Raw genomic sequence first — 27,608 nt, 5'->3', positions numbered from 1 at the left:
TTACTTGTAAGCTGTTCCTGAATAACAGTGGATGGGCGGTTCTTTTTAAAAAGCACAAATGACGCCGTGTGCTCCAGTTTGAAAGCACTAAAGCCTGACTTTGCCAAAAGCTGCAAAGCTGATAAATAAAGCAGTAAAAATATTAGCTGGATACTGAAGTCAATTCTAAATTTGGTTACTTCAAGTGACTATAAATTTAAGTGGATAAACACAAGACTATCCGGTGAAAAAATTAAAATCTTTGACTGCAGAAGTACAGCTGGAGGGCAGGGCACAATGTTATTTGAGGCACAAGACAATAAATCCCTAGGAGTTTGACTTCTAGGATACACTCAGGTCGAGAAATATATGAGCACCCCAGAGAGGATAAAGTTCAGGGTCACAGAGAGTTTCTTGCAAAATTTTCTGACTGTAGACAAGAATCTGCCAGAGTATTTCAAGTTGTTGCCAGCTTGCAGTAAACCATGGTGGTAACACTTGGTATCTCATGCTAGAAATAGCGTTTTTCATCCATGCTTGCCATGTTGCTTTGAAATAGTGATCCAGTTAGCAGGTGCTATCATTTCTTTCCGGTACTGTGTGATTTGATGATGTGGAATGTGTTGTAAAATTTACTACTTCCTGTGCTCCAAAATTGGCCCTTTCATTAGAATGACATCATTACATCTTGAAATGCCTCTTACAATCTTCTTTATGAAAAAAAACCAAAACCCGCAAAGCTTTATGATATGAACAGAGTGTCTACTCACGCAGAGCTCACCTTCCTCTCTAAGCAGGCAGCTGGTATCAATTGCACCCTGTCCCTCACTTCACCAAATGGGTTGTATCTGAATGTGAAACAAAAAGTCAGACTGACGATAAACATAAAAGTTGCTAGTTGTTTCACTAACCGATCTGTCAAAATCTCTTCTTTACATCGTGTGACTCAGTACTCTGAACAAGACTTCACAGCTTAGGATTCGTATGTTTTGCCACTCTGCTGTATGTGCAGTTACGCTAGTGTAGAGGAACTAATACCCCTTATGCGTACATCGCTGACTTTTGCTAAAATAACTCTTGTATAGAATTAGATGGAGGCATGCCAGCAGAATCCCCTAGTATATACAGAGGCAAGGTTTTCCTAAGCATGCGTGTCTTACCTCCTCTGCACCCAAAACCTGGGTCTGCATTATCCAGGATCAAATCGCACCAGCTGCATTTGTTTCCCAGGAGAAATCACTGGGGCACTAAAAGTGCATGATATTGCACATGAGCCGAATGGCTCATCTCAGCTGATGCACTAAAAGCACAGAGCGAGACTGTGCAATCGAGTTTCATGTGACAAACTGTCAATGAATTAAAAGTCAGCCCTGAGTGAACAAAGCAGATGACACTTTGTGTTCTTCTGTGCAGTTGCAGAAATAATATCTGATAGTTAATATTTCAGCAGTAGCACCTCTGCACTTTTTAATGTATTGCAAATGTTTTAATGTATATGGGTAAAAGTTGGTCTTGTGAATTTTCAGTTTTTCGTAATTTACATGTACTTCGTATATACGCAGTTAATACATAGATAAAATGATTCGATGTTTTAATAAACATTTTCTGCTTCTGCATGGTCAGGCAGATATATACAATAAAAAGGAAACTCTTCAGAGGATTAAAAAACTGTAGCAAAAAGAAAGTATTTCTTCTTAGGTCTCTATCTTAAATTTGTGAGTAAACATTATGCTTTCTGTGTTTTATAGTTTATTCACTCAGCTGTCCCTCTCATGTTATTTTAAAATAACTGAGCCTGCGCACTGAAAAATGCTAACATTAGACATGAGATACAATGAGCCAGTAACCTCCGCCTTAGCTTTCTAGATTCAGCTGCAGCTGAAAGTGCCTGGGCTGGTGGGAGGAGCGGGGTGTGAGACTGCAGCAGCAGGAGCCCAGGGGCAGAAAGAGGTCACTGCAGGGATTTGGGAGGGGTGAAAGGGAGAGGGGAGAATAGAAGTAGCGGGGAATGAGGAGAAGGCAGAAGCAGCAGCGAACAAAAGGGTTGAAATACATCCCACCAGACCATGGATATCTTTTGCTTGGAACATCAGGAGAGACCCATGTGTTCATCTGTATATATTACAGTAGGCAGATTTCAAAAGTCTAGTCTTCAGAGCAGAATGCTATTCAGTTCACAAGCACACTGTTGCCAGGTGTAGGCATGACAAAAAGCTGAAATGGAGACTGCAACAGCATGGGAAAAGACACCAGAGAACTTACAAAGCAGTGCCCCAGTAGATGTGTCCTGGACTTGACTTACCACTGGACTTCACCTGACACTGTGATCAGATCTCTTCTGCTTTTGTGACTGGAACACAGTGACGGATGTCTAAGTTTTAGCCATCTACTTGACAAAATATCCAATGCTATTTTTGCTACTGGGGCCCCACTAGCTTGCAGCGTACTCGTCTTTTTCCATCCTGTACATACAAAACTTTATGCTGCTCACTTTGCTCACAGCTATGTTTCTTGCTTGCATCGTGAGCTTATTGCTAGAGATGATAGGTATAGCTGTATTCAGGGTTGAGGATGCCGGGGCCTTTGTGTGATAGAGGTACTTGTCTCATATAAAAGGCTTTATTATTATTTCTGAAAGTAGCTTGCAACCAAATAATCCCTTCTACAGCATGCCAGCAGCAGCAGCAAAACATTTTTCTTGGTGTTTTTATGTATGAGTGACAAAATTCTGCGTAAGTTTGGCTGCCCTTTCAGAGCTAGTGCAAAAATATTTTTCTGAGTACGAGAAGTCCAAATAAATCAGGGAAGGAAAGTTGCAATATTACAGCCTTCCATCACTCTGTAATGACTAGCAGAATTTGGTGATGTTTTCATGAAGTCCTCACTTCAGAAATAGCATTAACACTTTCAAATGTTACTGTCTTCCACTCTTTATTATTTCCCTTCATCATAAGGGGCTAGACCTGCTACCTCCTGAACTCAGACACCGTAACAGATTGTGCAAATAGGCCAAATGCACTTCAGTGTGTTCAGGAGAGTCTCCTTTAACCACTGCTGAAGATGGCTCAAGCTAAGTCTGGCCGACTTTGCACGGAAAAATATGAAGGATGCTGACATGGTCTGTGAGTATAGCTCACTTGGGAGGCAGTAACTCCCTAAATTGCTTGTTCCACAAGAGAATGTTTCTCTCAAGCCTGGATGCTGTGTATTCGTGAAGGTCAGAACACGTGTGAAGCCTCAGGAGCTCTGCAGTGAGCGTCTCCCCACAAGTTCTCTGCGTAGCTCTGCACTTTCCCACATTATGTCTTCTCCTGAGGATGAAATTTGACAAATCAGAAAATCCTGATCTTCTGTAGTCATTGAAAGGTTTAACAGTTTCTTTAAAGGTTCTGGTATGATTATGACGGCCTTCATTGTGTTCAGGTATAACTTGGTATATAATGCCACTGTTTTAACATCTCCTCTGCCATGATGGTGTGCACCTCCTGGCTTGCACGTTCACTTTACAGTCCAAGCAGTTTATTTTTCAATCTTTCGAGGGTACCCTCCCCACCACAAATGTCTTCATCTTGTCCTTGTTTTGTAATCTACACATCTAACAAAGCCTTTCGATGCATGAAATGGGAATAATGCATGGGCCTTGTCCACCTTGGCCATCTGCATTAACATGCTTGACCTAAGTACTCTAAATGAAATAAAATGCTTTTCAGCTTCTTATGTATTAAGCTACAGGCTGCTACAACAAAAGATAAATGGTTTCAGCTGGCATGCTGGCAGGTGGAGTGGGGTCATTACTGCCCTCGTGTTCCAGACAGAATTCTTCTCCTTGAAGAGAGGGTGCACTCCTCAGGCCTCGTGATAGGTTGAAGTAGAATTTATTTTCTTGGCAGAAATAATAGGCAGAATGGAACTTGCATGTATTGTACAGCAAGTCTTCTATTTCTTTCATTTTTCTTCAGTTAAAAGGGTTAAACATGTTTCCTTGGGAACCTTAAGCTACTCTCATCCATCTTAGAGACAGAAATTGTTATACTAGTAAGCAACGTTACATTTCCTTTCACTGCTGAACATGTAATCCATGATGGAAAGACTGTTTTGCTATCTCTCAGAATAAGCATCTTGTGTATTGCATGCTAACTAGCTCTGTTATTGGATGGGGAAATTCTAAGCTGCTTTCTTAGGTTAACTTAGGCTACTCTTGAGGTATTTCCTCACTTCTCCTTTACCTTGAAAAATTGCTCATATAGTTTCAGGACATTTTCCTTATTTATACTAATTTTCTGAATTTATTGCTTACTAAAGGTAATTTCTTCTTCAGGATTTCTCTTTTACTCTTCTTTCTGTTACTCTGTTTCCAGGCACCAGCACAGCTACTGCTGTATCTTCTCACAACAACTTTGCAGTTCTGGTCTTGTCGCTGTAGCGAAAACTATGAGGTTGAATGCATTTGGTGGGGTTTTATGCCAAAAATGAACTTTTCATATGGACTGGCAAAACTCACTTTTATTCATATCTAAAATGAATATTCCAGTCTTTACCAAAAAAAAAACATTAAAAACTATTCAATTCAAATCGCTAGTTATTGAGTGTCTCTTACATTAAGTAAGGCCTAAATAAGGAATTTGAAGAAGCGTTTCTAGAAGAAACAGTCAATGACCCCCATGTCTTTACCTAACTCTTAAAAAATAGTTTTTTTATTCTAATTAAAAATTGCTTCTTTTAATATCACATGGTCATTACTTACATCTGGTCATTTCTCCTATAGCTGTTTCCAGTCCTTCTGAAGAGCTCAATACACTTGATCCAGTGGAGGAAAACCTTCGAATGCAAATTGAAGAAGAAAAAAAAAGGTATTATTTCTGCATAAACTTCTGCCATTCTTTAGAAGATAAATTATACTGATAGTATGTTCCAATTACAGCTCTGCACACACAGTTGCCCTCAGGGTTTTCTCTGACATTTTATAAATGTCAGCTTTGTGGTTCACTAATAGTTTTTAAATTTGTGTATATGCTGTTGGTTTGTCTGTAAGATGCCACAGTACATGAGTGGGGAAAATTTATGCTGGGGCTAATGGCTAAAAATAAATTAAAATAGCTTAATGTCCTCCCTGGGGATTAGTGGTAGAAACTTGTTGTTTGAATCCAAATGTATTGTGAACCTTTTTGGTTGATTCAGAAATGTCCTGCCTTCCTTGACCTCAGGAAAACCTTTAGGCTACGCAGAATTGACTAAGTTAAACAATATGCAGAATATGCATTGGTTAACCAATCCTTGCTCTAATGTTGCTGTAGCCAACAGGATAAAAGAAAATAGATGCAAGGATATCAGTTCTAAGTAATTTCCCAGCATTAATGTTATGTGCAGTCTGTGAAGAAACTTCTGGCTGTTTCATACTGCTGGTAAATCTCCAACTATATTTTTGCCAAGAGGCCTCGTTAATGAAGCTTCCATCTGAAAGGGGAATCAGTGCTCAGCTCCTGTCTGAATCCAGGCTCTGGCGACCAGTTGTTTGTTAATGGTAACATGCTGAGAGGTCAAAAGAAATAATTGACATATTTGATTGAACCTATATTTTAATTGTTAATCAATATTGATCCCACTTGAATTTCACTAATTTGTTTAGTGAAATAAAAGCTATGTGGGATAAATTTCTTGTACTTACAGTCCAGTGAAGCTATTCTAAACTGTGAGATGTCTCTCCCTACCACCATTTTATGTCTCCTGTATCTATGATGATTATATATGCCTTTACAGTTTAGATCTGTAACTATTCCGGGTAGGATGAAACTTTGTTTGGATATGTGTTGGAAGGTCCGTAATACACTTTCTTCTTCTCATATTAGTTATAAAACAATGTTCAATCGCTTGAAAGGGCTAAAAGTAGAGATTGAGCACCTGCAGCTTCTTATGGAAAAAGCCATGATGAAGCTGCAAAAAGACTTTGAAGTCTGGTGGTCTGAAGAGACAATAAGTCTAAAGGTATGAAATCACTTTGTATTTCTTCCATTTTCATGTAAATGTGACATCTTCAATCATTTGTTCAAGACGTAGTTAATTGGCTAGCTAGAAAGGAGTATAAAGGATGGGATTTTGGGCCTGATTCACCTGTGCTTATGCCAATCTAAATCAGACAAAGCTAACGGGAATTATGCTTGTATGAAGCTAACACAAACTAAGTAAAATCCTTGCTTTCTGCTCGATTTTACGTTTCAATATTTGCCCTGTCATCTTGACTGAAAACTAAGAATGCTTCCAAAATGCTGAAGACTCCGAAGGAGCACAGAACAAATAGAGGAGATTAGAAAAAATAAGCTTGCTTACTGATAGCAAGACTATGATTTCTTCAGGTTTATGACGTGTTTATGATGACAGTCATAGCTGTAATGTGAAGAAATCCTAGCAAACAGAATTAGTTTTAGCTTCCGTTGTTTGAAAAGACTCCAGTAACCTTCTAGCTTTCCTAAGCTCCCAGAGGGTCAACAGATCTCAGCACAAAGCATGTGTCCCCTCACTCTTTAGCTGAGGCCCACCACTGCCATCATTGCCTGTTTAAGAACCCCGCAGAAGCAGAGTGCTCTGATTTAATGACTTGTGTGAAAACGAACTGAAATGATGTCATTTTAAACAGTGTATTAGAACTTCATAACACAGTAAGTCTACACAGTTTCACAAACACAGGAGACACTACAAGAGGGTCTAGAGGGGGTTCAATGGAAACAACAAAATAGCTTTTTTACACTCCCCTTTTGTCTTTCCCCTGTGTCTTCCAAATAGTGACAAGGCATCTCACAGAAAAGCACTGCCATGGAATGAACATCAGCTTTAGGAAAAAGAGTGCTAAATGCACACCATCCCATATCATTTATTATTAACTGGAAGAGAAGATTTACTGCTTAAGGAAAAGTTGTTATAAGCAAAGAACTGTTTAGTCAGTATTTTGTTTAATTCTTACGAATATACATTTAAACTCTATTTTTAATAAAACAACCAGAAGTAGATACAGAACACAGCATGAGGAACTTGGTTATCCATAAAGTGCCACCTAACTATCTTAACTTGAAGTTATCATTGCAAAATACTTTTCGGGTTAAAAACCCTAACCACAGTAGTGGCAAAGAGGATAATGTTTTAGTCATCCTCCTGTCTAAATATTTAGACTTTTTCAAAGCACTGCAAGTAATATTCTTGAATCCACTGGAGCATATTTTTCTCTGCCCTTAACAGGAGAGGTCCAGGATCCAACCTCTCATGATTCATCAGCAGAAGATCAGATACCTGGAAAAAATAATTGGGATTGATTTCTTGGATCTTGACCTATCTATACATCTGAGCTCCCTAAGAAACTCAAATAGCCGAACACATGCTGTTACATATTAAAAACCTGTAACTTGAGCTTAAAAATACTTCAACCAATCCTAAACACTTTTCTCTTTGTTCAGAAGTGTTTGTCCAAGTGAAGAAAACACTGTGCGATTCAGACTCTGTGTTTTCTGAATGAGTCATTGCCTACCTTGTTATTGCTGAGACCTGTAGGCCAATATTAAGCACTCTAAAAAAAATACTATCCTACATAATTATGTTTTTCAATCTAAACCCAGCAGGAGAAGCCAGAGATGGTTAGATCACCAAATACTCTGACTGTTTATCCCCAGTTTGTCAAATCCTCACAGCTTCTATCAACTAACAGGTAAATTGGTAATTTTTCTCTTCCTTACTTATTTCTAAGAAAAAGCAGTTTTAGTAGAAGTGCAATTCACCAGACTGTTTATTCAAATATCACACTCAAACACTGCATTTCCGGTTACAAGAAATATGACTATGTAGAAAATGAATTTTTATCATTCAGTTATTTTGTAATCATATTGAAGGTAGCTTATTGTAACTTAGTTCTTTTGACTGGTTGGTCTTGGGACCCTGCAAACCTGTCACTAGGAAACCCATGACAGATAACTAAGAAAAGCAAGCATGGTACCAGTCAATTTTCCTTTCTGAGGACACTATATCTCATTTAGAATGTATTCAGGGGGTTGCAAACCAAAGTTTTAAAAAATATTTAATATTTAGCCTACATAGATTTGCTGTTGAAAAATGTCCTGGTGCTACAATTATGCAACTTATTATTCCACAATGATATTGCTTTTGATATTGTAAAGCACTGGTGCATCCTCTGTGGTAAAAAAATGTAATCATCTTGGTTGTTTCATCATCAGTCACTCCTGATTTCAAAAACTCTAGCTGAAATTTGCAGTAATAGATCTATCATAGTCTTCAAGCAAAGCAGAGTTCAGGAAAATACATACCAGAATGTGCAGGTTTCCATAGTCATTGACAATAAATGGAGGTGTTCTCTCTCCTTCCCTCTTCCTCTCTCCCTCCTCACTTCTCTTTGGCACTCTTGTTCTCCCTCTCTCCCTCCCTCCTTTTTGTTATATAGTTAATCTTTCTCTAATGAGTGGCTTTACCTACAATTTTGTAACACTACTCTGTATAAATGTTTCCTGCTTTTCAGCAAACATAATATACCCTACATACCATTAAATAATGAACACTGGATTTTCTTAAAACTCTGAAATATATCCTAATTTGTATTGTAAACTTTCATGTATCTATAGTAAATGCTCCATAATCAGTACAAAGATAGAATGAAAAACATAATCTTCTCAGGCTAGCTAAGATTTTTCAGATGTCTCAAACCAATGAAAACCAACTCTAATCTTCTTTCCTTTCCTTCAGTTCTTATTCCGTGTTCTTTCAACACTTAGGTACTATTCACCTTGCAAATGGCTGACAGGTTTTAGGCCTAATTTGAGCTGTTCATTTCTGGTTTTAAGCTGAAGGTTACTTGTCCCACAGAAAAGCTGATGGAAAAGAATGTGAGAGCATTTTTGGTCTAGCTTAGCACAAAGTCAGCCAAATAAGCTCAAGCAATCCATGACTGTCACTCTCCAACTTTGTACTGAATTGAACTAAGGACCTCTTGCACAACCTTTCTGCCCTGTTGTTCTTGGGAGCAACAGTTTCCAGTTGGTGTGCTGACGCATTGCTCAGGAGGGTTCTATCTTTTGCAGTCTAAGCTAGAATTAAAAAGAACATATGATCATACCCATGCATTTTCCAGTGCAATGGGGGACTGGCCTTCAGGAGTGGTGATTTCTCCTTCCCCTGCCCTAGCTAAGAAGCAAAACTGCATAACTGGTTTCTTTATAATTTTCTTTTAAACTTTTCTTTCAAATGCCTTTACCATTTGTGTTTATTACGGAGGACAGGTCTCAGAAAAGTTTGTCTAGCGTTTTGAATAGAACAGGGCAAGGTGCCTGGCTGTTTCCAGTTGCCAAGCTTACTTCAGAGTCCTACACTGCCCCACATTGTCTCTTGTGAAAAATCACATTCTTTATAATGAACAGTTTCTCTTTGTCTCAGTAATGGAGACTTTGACTGAGACTGACTGGATGATCCTTGCATAAATATCACAGACCCAGAACATTCGTCTTCTTGAACTTAAATTGTAGAGGGAGTCAGGATCAATATAGCTTTGTTTTCCCATGTCTTTCAATATTCTTGCAATGATATTTTGAAGTTAACTGCTCTTTCCTCCTTATAGTTCCAGAAAGTTGATCTTATTTTATGTTAGGCTGTTTAAATATATATTACACAGGTACATTTCCAGGATGATATATATGGAAGTGGAAACACTATTTCTGCTTTTTGTGAGGCAGAGCTGCAGGCTTAACATCCCACTGTGCATGAAAATTTACTTTTCCCCCTACTTAAGGCAATAACATTTTGGAGTATAAGTTTCCAAGTTCAAAGGGTTTAAGAGTATAAAACAGTAGGATATTTCTTTCCCAAGAATTTCCCTGACCCCAGTTGACACAGGACCTTTCCTTACCAATTCCTATGATTGTGTAGGATGAGTCCAGGCTATGGTTGCTGCTCTCGGTTACGTAGCCCCGAGTCACAAATGGCTTTTTGTTCCTACACACCTAGAAATCAACAGTTTCCTCCTCTGAAATGATATTGCTGTCTTCACCCAGCAGAATAACCGGTCACAAAATCAGAAACTGACATAAATTATATTTGATATAATGTGGTGTAAACAAAACCAATTTCCAAAATGGAATTCAATTCACAGGTGTGTTCAATAGATATAAGGTCTAAAATTTAGTGGGCTGCATGTCAGAAATCTAAGACTGCTGTTGGCAGAGTAACTATGCAGTAAAATCATTCAGACAAACTCCTGAGTGTGAATGGATATAAATACAATCTTCAGGGTTAGAAGTGATAAATTATCTACTTCAGCATATAAAGGATACGGGTATATTCCATAAACTTTCTTGAGATTTACATATGTATTTGAACAAAGTATTTTTATCACCTTCTAGCGCACGATTCATGTGAATTGTTATTGTTTGACACACCTTAGTCATGTTACCAGAGAAAATTAAGCCTTGGGAAGGGAATGTGATAGCCTGAAATTGTATTTTGTATTAAATTCATTTATAACTAAAACCAAGAAGGGAAGCTGGTAATCCTTTTGAGGCTTAAGAATGATACACATGTATGAAAGCCACTTGATTCATGGCCAAACATGTCTCTTTTTCAATTGAAAAAAATAGCTGAATTGTTAAGTGTCGAAACGAGTCTGTGCTAATGAAGGCATTGAACAGTGAGCATTTCTGCCATAGTCAGTTTGAAAGCCATTGGCTTGATCCTGCTCCCACTGGAAGAAGATTTCAGTGACCACAGTGCTGAAGTGGGGGAAAGGGTGATGAAAGGGTCATCAGTGGATTTGACATGAGAAAAAACAGCTCTGTGTAAGAAAGGTAACTTTTTGAACAGGTTAATCACATTACCAAATCTGATATTCTTAAAATAGCTGAATCCAGAAGTTTGTGTATTGTAGAGGCTTACAGACTTATGTTCATTAATCTATTGAGTAGATTCATGTTTCCAGAGTATGTTTGTCTCTGCATATGTCTTTCATATGAAGGTTGCAGAAATATTAAATCTCATATGATCTGAACATATAAAATGAAGAGCAACTGTGCAAAGTGAGGAAAGAATGACCCATCTCTGTATTTCAGATAGAGAAGGGTCTAATCAGCAATCCCAGAGTCACAGTGCAAAGAGAAAGGAACAGGAACTTAAAAGACTCATCAAGAAGTTATTTTATTCAAAAAGGAATACCTAATAAAATCCCTCAAACTTGAAAGAGAATACCCTACTTGTCCATATTCTCTCTACCATAAAACTATGGTGCTAACTGCAACTCATACTTTATATATGTTTGTGGCTTTTAGCGGGTTCCTGTCAAGTCTGCAAAAAGTCTTAAAATGCATGTTGGGCTCAGCACTCCATGTCTGCTCCACTTTAGAATTCAAGCACAGTGTTTTGTTCATCCTCATATAGTCTACTCCCACACTGGCTTTCATTTAAGAAATTTATCAGATCCTTGTCTGTTCAAGTTACTTCTCTCACTGAATATTTAATTTCACTAGTGTTCAACTGTTCTTGTATTCCTCTTTAATCAACAAATGTTGGATAGTTATTCAAATCTTCTAAAAAATTTGGGATTTTTTTTTCTGCTCTCAGAAGGAATGCATTCGTCTTAAATTCAGTCAGATCTTTCTTAATCTCATTCATTCCGTATTACTGAATCTCATTTGTCCTATTCCAGCAAGCCCCACAGTGTATTCAATCTCAGACTCATTGGCTGTCCAGCTGCTTCAAAATTTTCCTGTCACTTTAGATTCCCTTGGAGATATTCTCAGATAACTCTTCGTGTCCTCTGATGACATTGAGCATCAGCCGTTTTAACATTTATTGCCCTGGATTCAAAATTTACTCCCTATACTAATGCTATGTGCAACAACAGAAATGTTTACATATTTTGCAGCATTATCTGTCATAATATTTTTTTATTCCTGCCAATTTTCCTTGGTGTCACATGACAGTAAAATATAATCTGGGAATAACATGGTTGATTAATGACTTTTCAAAGGTTTTCACATTCTATTGGTAACAATTTAACTTGAACAATTTATCTATGAATTTACAAGTTAGGCCAAATTTTATTTTGTGACCAAATACAAAAATACTCAGATTTTAAGCAACTTGAATCTTGCCTGCCTTTACACAGGACATCTGTTCCCCCGGCATCCCAGGCTCAAAAGCCTGGAGAACAGCAGCTGAGGTTTTTTTAACATTGCAGAGGTTGTACACCTTCAAATTTTACACTTTCCATTTTGATCTATCTGATTTTCCACTTTTTTTATGCTGCACTGGCAAATCACGCATTCATACCGTGACATCCAGCCCTCTAGCTTCTGTACCCTATGTGCTTGATGGAGCTGGTCAGTCCATGGGACAGTTGTCTCTGGCCTTCTGGTTCCTGCAGCAAAGGAGTCATTGCTGCAACACTGTGTACATCTCTCTCGCTGCTGACTCGTGCCTGACCCAGACATATAGCCCCAACAGATGACCTCCCCAAAACAAGCAAGTTACCCGCTTGAACTTCAGGTGAAGCTTCAGGTACTAGGTTAAAAAAAGAACTGAGACATACGAAGTTGACAGACCATCTTTTATCTCCAGAAAAAGCAGGAATTTTGCTGAAGCTCTCAGGAAACAGTGCTTTGAGACTTCTTAAAATCAATTCCAGGAAAAATCAGATAGATTCAGAATGAATGGGACTTACATGTTGTCAAAAAAATCTGAGTAACGTTAGAGCTTAGGAGCCAGACAAAGAGGCAGGACTTCTACACCTTGTATGTCCATCTAAATCCAAAACTGTGATCCAGGAATGCCTATTTACACATCACAGAAATGTTACAGAAGGTACCTCTAGAGATCTCTAGACCAACCTCTTGCTTGAAGAAGGACTATCATCACACTAAATTAGGTCAGCTATGTTTTTGTCTGGCTTTGTCGAGCATCATAAGACGTCCAGCCCTTTGGGCTTAACGCACAGAGACAGGGGTCATTACCCCCACACCATGCTGTCATAATGACTTTTCATTAAATTTAGAGCAGTATTAGCAAAAATTCTCGTCTTTTCTCATCAGTGGAACAGCATCTAACACTGAGGTGAAGGAGGAGAGTCCTGGCTTCTGAGAACTGGCTAGGACCAAGTGCCACACCCTAACTGCTATGAATCTGAGCTTACAAACCACTGCACAGCAAAATGACACTCTTTCATCCTTTTATGATTCAACATATCTTACAATGTCATAGAAACATTATCAGAGCTTCAGTATTAAGGATGAAAATTATCCCCATACAGACCATCCCTCTAGCCTAGGGATTAGAGCAGGCTCTGGGATATGTAAAACATCGATTTGAGTTCTGCCAAGCTGAAGGACTCATTTGTTAGATTAGTACTCTAACTGTTAACCTCTTATATGGAGCAGCACTTTGAATCATGACGAAAAAATAGATATAGGCTTCCTTATAAATTTCTTTAACTTGCAGGAGAAGAATTTGCATCCCACAGACAAAAATGTCTGGCTGTAACCCCGGAGGCCAAGGGTAGGAGTTTAAGGTCCGTCTCTAAGCACAGTAATGTTCATTTCCTGATTCTGGGCATCACCTCACTCGGTCTGACGGTTTTTTTAATATCACCTACCTCAGGTGCCCAGTTCTGCGAGAGCACTCTAACGCAAGTTCTGGCATATTGTTCTGGGTCCAGGAATACCCTTGAAAGTGAGATCCCTAGAGGTCAAACCCTGCCACACTTGTAGTGTCTAGTTTTTTCAATGGATCTGGATCTAAGTCCTCTTAACAATTTTGAAGAATAATTTTCATTGAAATTCAATGGAAAAAATTAGTTCAAACATATAAACTACTGCAACTTCAAAATTACTTACTTCGGTGGACTCACAGTATTTATAAAATTAGACATCCTGTTGATGGCAAATACAAAGCAAAGAAGTTTATTTCAATGAAAAGAAAGCAATGAAAAAGGATCACATTAAGTCACATTACCTGACATTTCTTGTAGACTAAGAACACAGTCATGGACAGTTACTATGCTTCAGCTGATGTGTAGCGGTTTATTAAACCATGTTCATATGGCTTGGATGCCTAGCTGTCTCAGGGCACAGACACAGAGTCCTTTTAGAAAATTGAATTTACGCTCCTAAATCACTTAGTTTTTAAAGAACCACCAAATCAATGGAAAAAAAAGTTCAGGAAATCCTAAAGCAGAACTACGATATGAGGTTCCCAGATATTGTTAAACCTCATAGTAGGTAATAACATCACACATCCTTCCTAGCTCTAGTAATATTTAGGCATAATAAAGTATGGAATATTATTAACATTAAGTATGATATTGCTTTACTTGAAATAGAGTGAGTCTCGAGGTTATTTTAATCCTTTTAGGCAGGTGCGAATGCTAAGGGACTTGAGGAGTTAGAGAGACATTCAGTAAAACTGGAGCTGTTCATTTGAAAATGACATACTCTTGGGCACAATATCTGCTGCAAAACTGAACCTGGCACAGTGTAATACAGTAAATTTTTAGTAATAAATTTCTTTCCTTTTTCAAATTCTCTGCCAGAAATATCAATTCATCAGCCAACTATGAATAAACTACTGGAGAGTTAGAAAAGCAAGAACTTGCCAATCCTGCCATCTACTGGAAAAACCCTAAAACTGAGTAATTCAGTGTTTCCACTCCGTAAAACTGGCACCAGATACACCAGCATATGCAGCCCCCCGGGGACAAGAGCGAGTCCCTGTACATCCCGTGGCAGCAATCTGCCTTCCTAGTGGGGAGGGACCTTGGTAACAGTATGTGCAGGGACAGGAGTGCACAACAGCTGTTTGCAATATATTTGGCTATCGTCAACAAGCCACGTCCCAAAGTCCTCACTGAGTTTTTATCCAGTCTCCCACTGATTTCGGTAATAATTTTGCCTGACTAAAGGAAGAATGGAAAATGAGGTAAGGCCTCGCTTGGCTAATAGTTAGTTTGGGAACTAAATATACCATTACAAACTGTACGTCAGATACATCAAAGTGCTTTACAAGCCCTGCTTAGAAGGCAAATACTAAAAGTGTAATCTTTATGAGTTTATTTGTCATTCTTTCATAGCCACATCCTCTACATAAACATAATTATCATGTGGATTCAACTGAAAATCCTCTTCCAGTAAACAAAAAGTGCTTTCTGTAGATAAAAAAAAATCTTGAAAAACAGCTCCTTTGTAGTCACTTAGCATGTATTGATATTCCCTCCACGAGGGCTATATTCTTTCCTTCATTTCTGCTTCCATTCCAGTTTTTCAGAGACCACAAGAGTCAGCCCTAATGAAGATCCAGCTGGGAAAAACAATTCAATCACTTCTAGTAACCCAGCTTTAAAAACAAGGTAAGAAGCATATCTGGGCTATGCAGAGCAAAAAGCAAACCATTAAATAATATAATGCCTAGATAACCCTCTATCAGTCTCTTTAACAACAGCGTCCTTGAAAAACAAAAATAAAACTGAAATTTCAGATTTTCCTCCAACTTCCAAAACAACATCAAAGCTGTCCTGTAGCTTTACACCAGGTAGCTGCATTACAGAGGTGGTTTCTTGTTTGGCCTGAGGCTTTTTTCCCCATGAGCCTGTGAATCCTCATGACTCTGTCTTGTTAGCAAGAGAAAGGAACTCTGCAAGAGTAAATAAAAATATTTGAAAGGAAGAGAGATCATAGTATGTAAGTACTGCCAAATACAGGAACTACGCAGAGATTTTTTCATTCTTGTGATTTTGTCCCTGAAATATTTTGAGTCTACCTCCTACAAATTATTGCAGTAAAATAAAATGACACCAGCAGCCCAGGTGTGTCAGGCTTGGCAAAGGTTACACGTCCTGTTTTCTCAAAAGAGGTACTGCTTTGTGAAAATTTGCTTAGCAGGTTAACAGAACCTTTTTTTTTTTTTTTTGACAGCTTCTCTTTTTTTTCTACTGTGCTCATTTCTATGTTCTTTTGTCCCATCAAAACATCATGCCAAGTCAGTATACTTCCAGAAGTTTCTTCTTATTGTGCTTAACGGTTCTGGCTACTAAGACCCTTAGAGAAATATGATTAAGTTACGATTTTTCCTACTGCTTTAGTAAGAACAAATCACAAGGGGTTTTTTCCTTCATTTTCCAAAACAATCCATTTCTAGAACAGTGAAAAATCATGGAAAATTTCATCCCCCAGAACGTAATGTTTTAAATTGCATTTCTGTTTAAGAGAAACAGAAGAGAAGCTAAAATGGAATTTAGAAAGCACCTTCTCAAATATCCTGTGTATTTTTTATATTGTTGCTAATCAAATGAAAATCAGTAACAGAATAGTCCTTTACTGGTGTTCTGAGATCACCTTGTAAATTAGATAAAAAGAGATATTTTATGAAGTACCTAGTAATTTCTACCTTTTTTTCCATTTTGGTTCACTAATTCAGCAATTGAGGACTTAATTAGTAGCACAAATACAAGGATATCAGACTTCTGTTTTATGTCAGGCACAATTACATTCTACTGCAATAGCCAGTCAGGAACAGTGGAAATTAATTACAAAGCTAGGATATGTTAAAAAAAAAAAAAAGTTTCTCCCTTTAGTTCCGCTTGTCCTTCTATATTGTAATTTTTATCACTATATTTCTCATTTCACCATTAGTGCTTAATCTTTAAACAAGGCTAAAGACACAGGGCCAAACTGTTAGCTTTCTTAGCTGATTAGAATAGCTTCAATGTACTACATCATTGTATAGCATCTGAAGGTCTGTCAAAAGTAAAGGTCAGTCAATGATTTAACTGCATAGATACAAGACCCCAGCTGTGACTGGAGACTCAGCAGCGTAAAGGAGTTGCCTCTGCCAGCAAATGTCATGTGATTGTTTATTTCTGTGAAAGCTTAATTCCCTTACAGTAGGCAAAAATACTATTGATCTGTTCAAATAAATAGCAGCATTTTTTCCTGAGGCAAACATATGGCATAGTCACATCCACCATTTCTTTGGCAAACTCACTGTATTAGGCTTTTCTGCTTGGCGGTGAGTCTTTGACTCGACAGTAAAATATTGTTAAACCTTTGTGAGACTTTTAATAGGTGATAAGCATGTAGCCCTACCAAACTAAAAGGATATTGGCTGATCTCAAGAATCTGCATAAGAGCATTAAGAAGTCCTCAGCTTGGTTCTCCTCTGAACTGTGCCATCTCTAACAATGTATCTGGAGAACAAAGTCCTCCACACTGAAAAAAGAGAAGAGATAATGGAATAGAAAAATAACCTTCTTACTCAGTTGGGTCCACAAGTATACTTTCTTATTGCAGGACCCCACCAAGTTCCAGTACATCTATTTCTCTGACTGGAGACACCCAGGCTGATGCTGACATCCAAGCTTTCATGAAAGCAAGACAGAACATCCTGCAAAAGACAGGTAAATCATGCCAAAAAATAGGAAGCCAAACTAAAATCTACAGTACAGAATTTTAAAGTCATAATAGCTGTAGTCCATATTTATACTGACACAAGAAAGAACTGATTCTGGCTTAAGTTATATTACATTATGTTCTCAGCTGTTCTAAACACTTGAGGTTCTCCACGTGTGTTTATTTTAGTAGCTCAATGCTGCACTGTAAAACTGTGAAGGCTGTTTTCCTCAGCCACCACCAGCGAACCTTCTGGGGTGTGCATGTCTGTGCAGCCTGCACAGTGTGTTCCTTTACACTGAAGTAAATGCGTTTGAATGTGGTTTCTTGATGGCTAAAATACTTCCAAAATTTTCTGTATGCATTTCCTTTAAACTGTCTGGCCTGGTTTTCAGCTGGTACAAATTTAGCTGTAACAATTGACACCAAATAAAGATTACGCAAATGATTGCACTGTGCTCTACCTCATGAGGCAGACTGGCCCACTGTGTCTAGCAGAGTATGCCATTAACAAGTCTTTCACTATATCAAGGTCTAGTGAAACTTTCTATGGGTATTTGTCACCAAATCAGGTACTGAGAGCAGTCATAGGTAGGCAATAAATTTCACTCTACAGTGTACATAAGTAAAATTGGCAGGAATCAGAAAGCAGTAAGTACACAATGGTGGCACTGCAAGGTAGCCTAAAAGTAATTCATCATGATAAAGAAAAATGACCCATGGCTATTTTTTTTTTTTAGTAATAGTTTTTAGCGGCAGCAACCAATTAAGCAGAAGATGAAAGTGGTAGTGATTACTGAAGCAATAACTTTCCATCAGCACTTGAGTGCTGATGACAGCATTATCCAGCAAGCTATCAGCACCTGGCAGATGGTGTTAGCACTGTCACAAAGTGGGGTTCCGCTATCACATTGCTTATCAGAAAACTGTCAGGTAAACACACAGTGGCTGAAAAAACAGCCTCCCTACACTCACCTAAAGCAAACACTTTACACAGGCTTTGGGATCCCTTTTGTCTTTATTTAGAAAAGCTGTTGTCAGGTTTCTTCTGCAAATGAAATTAAGTTGAATTTATAGGCTGCTCACCAGAAGGTTAGAGATAAGTGTCTTACAACAAACATTTCAGGCCTTTAGAAGGTCCAAAGCTGACTTTCTGTGAAGTACAGTAATCTAACTAACAAAAGCACATCTTGTCATCTCCTAAATCATACCATATCAGGAATGTCTCTCTCAAATGCCTTTTCCACCCTGATAGTTTTTCAGCCACAGGCTATTACCTAGCATCGTCCATCAGCTGCAGAAGGGATGAGGCATTATCAACATTGGCAACTATTAGGCCCCAAGTTATAAAAGGTATTCTTGCAGAACAAAGAACAGTCAACACTTTTAAAATTGTTCTGAAGTTCAGTTAGACAAGGTGGGCTACATGCTGCCCTAAACAGCTGGAAAGGAATGGAGTAGCATTTGGTTATCCTGACAGCGCAGGGCAGGATATCTCAACCAGTCACGAAGCACAGGCAGGGGAACAAAAAGCAAAGAGGCTTCAGAAGTACGACCAGCATGTTACAAACACATAGGGACCTGATGTCGTAAGTAAGAGACAGCTCAGCAGCAAGTTCTGAGAAGGATTTGGAGTCAATCTGGCAGATAAAAGAAGGCTTTTCTTCCTTGACTCTTTGTGAGGAAAGGGAAAACCTCCCAGATTTGAAGGATGGAGCTACCTATAGCAAGAACCATTGATCAAAAAAGTTTGTAAATTCTGATTTAGCAAGATGAAGAAAGGTAAAACCTACAGATTAGTACTGCTAAGGAAATACATTGTGCTTCACCACCATAGTGAAACCTGAGGACATTTATGAGGTGCAGTGGTAGCCTTTCTAACTGGCAGAAGAAAGCGGGCTGAGACACTCCACAATTCCCATATCTGTGGGAGCGTTATGCGTTCCCTTTCCCTGTGAGCACACCACTTCACTCTTCCCTAACTTACTTCTAGACTAAAAAGAGAAGAGAGGTGCAGTAACCGCTGTAGTGTTTGCGCATCATTCGCTACAAGGAGTTTGCGATAACTGTTGCATCCAAAGGAAAGGAGAACTGAAGTGTTTTCTTTTTGAGGGTGGGGATGAGGAGCTTTGTATGAGGTTTGGTTTACAGAGAAAGGCTATCAGCAGTAAAGTAGAGTTAAGCAGAGAGGAAGAGTAGAAGAAGAAGAAATGTATTCTGACTGAATACTTTGCGGGAAAAACTGATATGTTATCAGTCTCTCACAGAACTTTTCCTCAATAAATCTCAAACATATACAAGATGAAAGAGAGAAATGATTTGCTCAGAGCCACAAAGCTGAGTCATAGAGCTTCATATAGAAATTAAGTATGCTGAGTCCCAGTGCAGCGATCCACTGCCTACTTCCAAAACTTTCTTCAACTGAGATATTCAGTAAATATTTCTGCATTTGCACACAAATGTATTCACTCCCTGCGTGTTTGTTACACACAGAGTGTCCTGCAGGAAACCACAGGAGAAAGCACAGGTTCAGCCAAATCAAAGTCTGCTAGCCCTAAAAACTGTCAACGTACTGCTCTTCCCTTTATTGATCCTGACCTTTTCAAACTGTTAGATCAATATCTTACAAGCAAACTGAGGGCCCCACTTTACATTAGCTGGGGAAAAAAAGAAAAGATAAACGTGTGCAGAAGCTAACAGAGTGGAAAATACATTTCATAAACAGAAAGCATGGGAATGCTCAGTATCCTTAGTGACAGTAACACACGGGAGGGAATGAGAGGTCTTGGAGAAGATTGCCTCAGTGTAGGTTGTTACCATTTGCTTTCTAAACAGAGAGGTACTAAAGCAGGTACATTCACAAGAGCTTGCTGGGGTTGGAAAAGCATGTAATAACTGCATTGGAAAGCTTTTTAAATAGGGCTACTCTGCAAACATATTCTTTTGTTGCCTTGTTCAGTCTTGAGGTAGAGAAATGAAAATGCAGAAGAGTAGATGAATGATTTTTTTGTCTTGAAAGTATTAAATTAAAAGATTTTTTTTCCTTTCTTTTGTTTTATGTTTCTGAAGTTCATTTTAAAACTGACAACACAACCTGAAATACTGTCTAATGTATTCTTTATGTCCTTTCAGGCTTGGGGAACAAATGAAATTCTTGTTGCAGTCTACTATTTTCTTTTAGAAACAGTTAAAGACCTTATTCTTTGCCTTCCTCTTCTGTTAAGAAACAGGTATGAATAACCACCTTAGATGTACAGATTTGATTGTTAAAGATATAGAAGTTATTTCTCTTTGACAGCAAAATCCATTTCTCCAGGGAATGATATTTGAATATTCGCACTCAGTTATCTTCAGCTTGCATTAAGATTAAGCAAAACTAAAACAACCAAACCAGGAGCTTGACAAATATTCTTGTTTATTAAGAATTAATTGTATGTTTTCTAAATGTTAAAATTATCTAATGTATTAATGTTCTTCTATATCTTTAATCTGGAGAACATTTATTACTACTGACCGTAGTTTTGTTTGCATGGATTTGCAAAAGTCTTTGTTAATTACATCTAGCTGGCATCCAGAGATTTCTGTGCAAAAACAGTACTTATCTGGGTTACAATAGTCTATAAAATTTCATTTGAGACCTTTTGCCAATTTTTTTTTCCCCAAGAAAGAGTACTTTTCATATCAGATTATTAGAATACTGACTTTGCATTGTAATATGAAAATAAATTTTTATTAGAAAGTAATTCTAGAGTTCAGAATTTCCCAACTGTTTTTTTAATTTGAATATTCAATGTTTTGCAAAATATACACCCTCACAGACTATACAGGTTTCAGAAGAAACAATGACGCTCGATAGGCTTAAAGTAAAACAGGGCAAACAGTTGTAAAACACAAAGGAGATGTGAAAATTTAAATACAGTTATATACAAGTTCACTGTTGCCTCAGTACTACTTTACTGCATAAAATCTGGTTGTGCAACAATGTATTTTATACATCAGACTAAAACAAATTAAAAAATGCAATGAAAAATATAGTCTATTTCTCCGAGATATACATACTTCCAGATCGAAGCTATCATTTTTCACGCTAGTGATAAGTTTATAGTCACGCATTTGGGAGAATTTGGATTGTTCACATAAAAATACAACAGTATATTGGCAGACGTCACACATCATTCTCAAGGATGTGTATTTCCTTAAGTTGCTGATACTTAATTCTGTGGCAAATTCATAATTATTCAGAAATACATGGTGAATTGATATGTTCAAACCTACAGAAGATACATGTTTATCAAATTAACAACTAAGAAGCAATCGATTCAGAAATATTTAAATTATACCTTTTTCTGCATTTTTATTTTCTGTAAAAATCAGCACAGCCACCACAGAAATTGGTGAGCTTTTTGCAGAATTTAGGATGATGAGGTGAGATGAAAGTCAGATCTGTTGTTGCTTTGGGAAGAGAGGGTTCAACGATTTGGTCAGAGGTGGGAAAATCCACAGGTCCTTCCCCCTTTTGTATGTCTGCTTTGTTGGAAATTATATTAAAATGTCCTTTTTCTGCCAGAATCTTTATGTCTGTCTGTGTTTTTCTTGTTCTTACTCTGTTATATATAAACACTCTATTAAATATACACTGAATTCATTTTTGTACGGCTTCGTTGAGGAGAACAGGACCACCATTCTGCCTGCATCCACCTAGCTGGAGAAGGAACAGAGGTTCCAAACCATTGCTGGGTGAAGCAGCTGCCTTTTTCGGTTTTCAGTAAAATCCTCATTATGGTGAATTTATTTGAAGGTGGCCAAAAGAGAATTACTGGTACAACAGCTCATTTCTTTTGGCATTGAAGCATTTCCAGTAGCTTTCAGTAACTGGTTAAGAGCAGGATCTCAGTGCTATCCTAGTACAATCTATGTGACACTGCTCCTACATGATGATTACATATTCAGTGTTTTGTTTTCAGTTTGCCATACATCTAACTCACAAAGAGAAAAGATTGCTTGCTCTCCTGTTTCAAAATTCTCTAAAGTTTTTTTACAAAGTTGTAAAATTGGTATGAAATTCAATCACTATCAGCAAAGTAATACCTGATTTGCAAAATGGTCTGAGATTAAGATTATACCAAACACATAAGACGAGTTTAGACAAAAGTGCATCCAGTAATAGAAAACCATATAAATATATAAAACTGTATAAATAAATATAAAGCCTTTCTTGCTTCTTTTGGAATTTTCTTATTATGTGTACAGAAAAGATTACTTAGTCAGTACATAATAGTCTTAAGAAATACAGCATGCATTTTTTTTAAAAAACTGCCTCCACTCTTCAAAGGTTGCCTCTTAGGTTCATAGGAAAATTCAGGTTGGAAAGGACCTCAGAATGTCTTTAATCTCACCTCTTGCTCAAAACAGCATCAGCTGCTGAGGGCTTTGCTCAGTCTGGTCTTGAAAACCTCCAAGGATGGAAACCTGCATAACCTTTCTAAGCAATCTGTTCCAGTGCTTGACTGTCCTCATCATGAAAAAGTTTTTCCTTATATCTAGTCTGAACTTGTCTTTTTTCAGGTAATGCCCATTGTCTGTCTTCCTCTCACAAGCGACACTGTCAAAAGCCTGGCTCCATCTTCTTGATAGCCTTCTCACAGGTGTTGGAAGGCTACTGAGTTTCCTCTTTTTTTTGTCTTCATGAAAGCAGAAAGCATTTATTTCTTCAATACAGTTTGATTGGCCACAGATGAAAAAGTTACTTGTTTTAATAATCTATCTTCATATTATTTCTAGAGTAATTTGAAATAACCCAAGCATTTACCACACTGAAGAAACAATCAGTGGCCCACATCTGTAATGGTCTTGATTGCTGCCTAAGCCACCTGTAAAACAGTATTGCTAAGCATAGAGATTCTCATGCGTATCTGACCCCAGTCTATTCAGCATGGTATCTAGCTGCTGGCTGTTTAGGTGTTTGTATGGTAAATACAATTTACTTACTATGTCCAACCAAAATTAATCCAAATATCTTGTTTGTGGAGATTTCTTGGGGAGGTAGCTTTACAATGCTTTCATATAGATATGTCCAGGATTAATTTATGCCAGACATTGTGGATCATCTCATCTCTTATTTCAAGGCATTTCCAATCCTGCTATACAGTTTATTGAAGGAGAAGATAGACATCTGCTGGTCTCCTACACCAACATAGCTTCTGGGATGGTCACAGTATGACTCAGACCTACAATAAAGGCCAAAGGGTCTGTTCTCACTTATGTTGAATCTGCCAGGGGTCTATACGCCGACTGGAATCACACCAGTGAAACCCTTGAGCTCACCAGCTTTCGGCCTGGGCATTTGTCTCCATTTTCATCATTTTCTGGCTACTGCAGCTTTCCAAGGACCTGCAAGGAGAAAATGACATAACCTCATGTTGAGTTTGTCTTGCTTGGAAGATGGGCATGCCTAATTCCATCTCCCTTTTTCACTTCTGCATTTTTTATGAAAGAGGCTTTGAAGTGGAAAAATGAAGTTCACACATGGAACAGTGTAATTATACACTGTAATATCTTCCCAACAAAGATTTTATTGTTCTCACCTGCTTTAATCAATCATTGGATGCAAGTGGTTTTATGTCAATAGTATAAACTGAGAGCACTTCAACATTACAAAATGTTAGGATCTTGTAAACGTTGCCTGTACAAAGTATCCAGCTGGTGAATATGGATGCCAACAAGCTGAAAATCTGGGAATGCCTAGTTAGACATAGTATGTTTGGTAGCTCTGTATAGAATTTGTTTGTCTTTTCAAAGTCCATTTTTAATAACCACAACAATTGAACTTCTGTTTTCAGATTATTTCATATTAATCACTTTTATTGTTCTTTAAATCAATGTTAAATGATCTTTTTCTAATATTTTTTCTGTTTCACTTCCTGCAGTGTTTGCTCTGAAACCTCACCAATAAGGCAAGCGACATAAACTAGTTATTTATAGTAGTTACTTTATATGCCTTGATTTGACACCACCACAATAAAATTGAAGACTTTTCACTAAAACTATATTTTCCTTTTCCCTTCAGGGAAATCTCAGGGGCCACATCTGAGATTTTCTAAAGATTATCTTCTGTTCATTTTTTGGGGGGTAGCTGAGGTGCTTCATTTGACATAAACAGTGAACTACTTGTATTTGTGAGCCAACAGTGGGTTTACCCAAAATGCATTTATACTGCTAAAGAATGGAAATAAGAAGGTCTGCCTCCAATACAATAACTACAGAATTCAAGGAAACTTTTTTTCCCCCCATGAAATCTTTCTGAGAAAAATACTATTGAAATCTTGGAACTCCTTATAACCTTTATCTGAAAATGATCGACGTTTTCACCTATGTAAGTGTAAACCAGAAAGTCAAAATAACTGCTTTAAATTTGGAATGAGAACAAAATCAGAAGTAGAAAATTGCCAGATGGCAGTGTCATGTCTGAAGAAATGCAGTAAGTTATTGCTATTTATATTTCACATAGTTTGAAATAATTTCCTTAACCCTTTTCTGAAGTGCAGGATTTAAAAGTCATTCAAGGAGCAAGGAAAATTCAAAATAATTCAGTATTTCCCTGTACAAATTGTTGAGGCTGAAAAGCATACCTTGTGGAAGAACCGGTCTTTGGCTCTTTGCATGTAGTTTGCCATCTAGTTCTGTACAGGGACATTTTTTTTAGAAAAACTAGTCCAATAATTCACCCTTTATTGGAAGTTTTAGGATGTCAGTATCAGCGAAGGTATCTTTCAACCATTTATTTACTTATTTTAGAAACAGCTCATTTGTGTCTATCTAAATTTTATTCTTACTGACCATAATGGAATTTTTTTCTGGCTTTTGAAATACAGAGTGAGGAAACTAAGTCAGTTATTTTTGGCCTATCTCTCCATGTTTAAGAATTGTTACAGACTGTAGCAACAATAGGTAAAGCGATTGGAGAACCCTGAATCCTTTGAGTTGCTCCAGGTAACAAGTGAAGTGATTCATTCTCTTTATTGTAGACCAGGATGTCATTTTGGTACCTATCCTTCTCAAAAGGGCTCAGATTTTTTCTGGTAAAAGCTGAATCCTGCTGGGTCAGTCACACATTGCAACAGCGTTGAGGGAGGAAGATATGAGAAGTGAAGGAATAATCAAGGAAGTCATGTTCAGCTCTAGATTCAAAATATGTTTTGTGAGAATTCATTCCTTAGCTCTGAGGCTCAATGCACTCTTGTTGTTTAACATTGGTGTGGAGGAGTGGAACAGCAGGACCTATGGCTAACAGTCAACTTCCAAGTTCAGCTACACTCAAGAAGTTTATGCTTTCAGCATTTTTTATTTCTAATGTTTGTGAACCCAGGTTTTGTTTATTTTTTTAATCAGAAGAACATTAAAAGACCAACGAGAGAAGTTAGATCAGACGCTGTGCTTTGTCATCCCATTATCAAAAGGGATCTGCTAGCACTGTTATTTCAGCATATTGTATATTATGCCTTTCTACCTGGAAGCCAAATTTGATTTCCGATGTGCTAAGCCATGCTGAGCTCCGTCTTCCAGATTCAGAACTCACTCGGAAATCGTAAGTCTTTTGTTTACTTCCAAATGTACATATTTGAGTTTCTTTTTTCCTATAACAAGACATAACTTCTGGGCTACTGCACAGGATCTTGTTTACTTTTATTGCTATGTTGTAACCCTTACACTAGGGGGGAAAAAAAACTTTGCAAAAGAAGATTGATGATTTCTATAACCTGAAACCTGTAGGTATATATTTCTGTAGCTTTTCCATGAGAGTAAATATGGCAGCATTAACTATTTACAGACTGTTATCTTTCACATTTTCAGAGCACACTACTCCACTCACCTGTATGGAACTGTGCATGTTTGTGAAAATACTCTTAAATGTGTGCTTCATGATTTTGCTTTTTCATTTATCTGTAAGGTCATTCAGCTGCAGAGTGGTTCATCTCTAACCACATATTTACTCTTCAGTTCCTTGTGCACATAAAATTGATTTTTTTTTTTGCGTATTTCTGCAGAAACACTGCTTTCCACATCAGCCCCAGAACACATCCTATCACATATTCCATGTGTCTCTTGAAGTTCTTTCAGCCGTTTGTTGTATTTTCCATTAATTGATTTTTGTTGCCTTTTTTTGAAATACTTTTCAAATAATAGTCAAAGTAAAGATGGTAACGCCTTCTCTGAAAGGTGATTAGAAATCATTTCGCTTGGCCAACCAAACAGTATACATCTCTAATGCTGAAGTACTTTAAGTAGAAATATGTAAAGTATAGAAGTAAACACACCTTGACAATCTTAGTGACTCAATTTGCAAAACTGTCAGAAAATTAAAATCCTAAAAGTAAGCCTAAGTGGACATTTTTCTTCTGGCATTATCATTTAGACGGAAAAGTTTGGCAGCTGGAATGCTTTGTTGAACTGAACTGAACAGAACAGAATGGGACATGGAAGAGGTTCAGTGCTGTATTTATTCATTTATAACTTTATTAATAGTTTCATACCCTTCATTGTGAAACTTACTTCAGCTGTGGGAATTTGTCTCAGCCCAGCTATGTGGGTGTGTTTGCATCCCTTCCAGAAAACCAATAGGCTAGCATTTTCTTGGACTGGCAGACATAGGTCCTATAAACAACAACACGACGAGTATCTGGATCTCTCACCCGAGATAGCCCTGCTAGTGTAACAGGCAGTTGTGCAACATCCCAGGCTTGTCTATCCATAACATTTCACAAGGTCTGGAACAACAAGCTGTGCCTTTTAATTATGGAAATCAGACACAAGAGAGAAGTTCTTCCTAGATACTCTGAAAGTAACCGTCATCCTTAGCAAAGACCAAGAGAGGGCCTTGCATCAGTGATAAGTTGGACATCTCAGTTGCTCCAGATGAGTTTGCTTTGGTAACATCAATGGCATTATAGCTTCACTCTCCCAAATGTTTCACTTCAGCTGGAAAGAAACGCCAGAGCACCAAGGCTCTGAGCCCTTGCACGTTGCACTTCCCTACTGATACTGTTCCGTGCCCCAGTCACAGCAACAGACTGGTCCCAGACAAAGTCCAAGATGTTCTTCTGGGAGTTCTCCACAAGACATGTCACATTTCAGAGTGACAAGTGGCCTTCTGCTGCCAGTCAGTCATCCTCTTCTGGGTGGAGATGGCTGGCCCTAGGCTAGGAGCACAGTTCAAATGGC

The 27,608-nt window shown here is 37.9% G+C and overlaps 1 protein-coding gene across 1 annotated transcript in view; it reads left to right on the top strand.

The window, feature by feature from the left end:
• The window catches only part of KIF6 (kinesin family member 6), a 169,176-nt gene extending 147,320 nt beyond the window's left edge, over positions 1 to 21,856 (top strand). Inside the window, exons 17-23 of the mRNA XM_075445778.1 lie at positions 4,745 to 4,829; positions 5,826 to 5,961; positions 7,581 to 7,669; positions 15,263 to 15,352; positions 17,292 to 17,398; positions 17,583 to 17,590; positions 20,503 to 21,856. Of these exons, the coding sequence (XP_075301893.1) occupies positions 4,745 to 4,829; positions 5,826 to 5,961; positions 7,581 to 7,669; positions 15,263 to 15,352; positions 17,292 to 17,398; positions 17,583 to 17,590; positions 20,503 to 20,571 (584 nt within the window). The 3' untranslated portion in view covers positions 20,572 to 21,856. The remainder of the gene's footprint in view (positions 1 to 4,744; positions 4,830 to 5,825; positions 5,962 to 7,580; positions 7,670 to 15,262; positions 15,353 to 17,291; positions 17,399 to 17,582; positions 17,591 to 20,502) is intronic.
• The last annotated feature ends 5,752 nt before the right edge of the window (positions 21,857 to 27,608 follow it).

The sequence above is a fragment of the Opisthocomus hoazin genome, chromosome 2 (assembly GCF_030867145.1).
Source record: "Opisthocomus hoazin isolate bOpiHoa1 chromosome 2, bOpiHoa1.hap1, whole genome shotgun sequence".
Classification (NCBI taxonomy): Eukaryota; Metazoa; Chordata; class Aves; order Opisthocomiformes; family Opisthocomidae; genus Opisthocomus; species Opisthocomus hoazin.
Note: the sequence above shows the minus strand (reverse complement) of the source record. Positions and strands in the feature narration are given on the sequence as shown.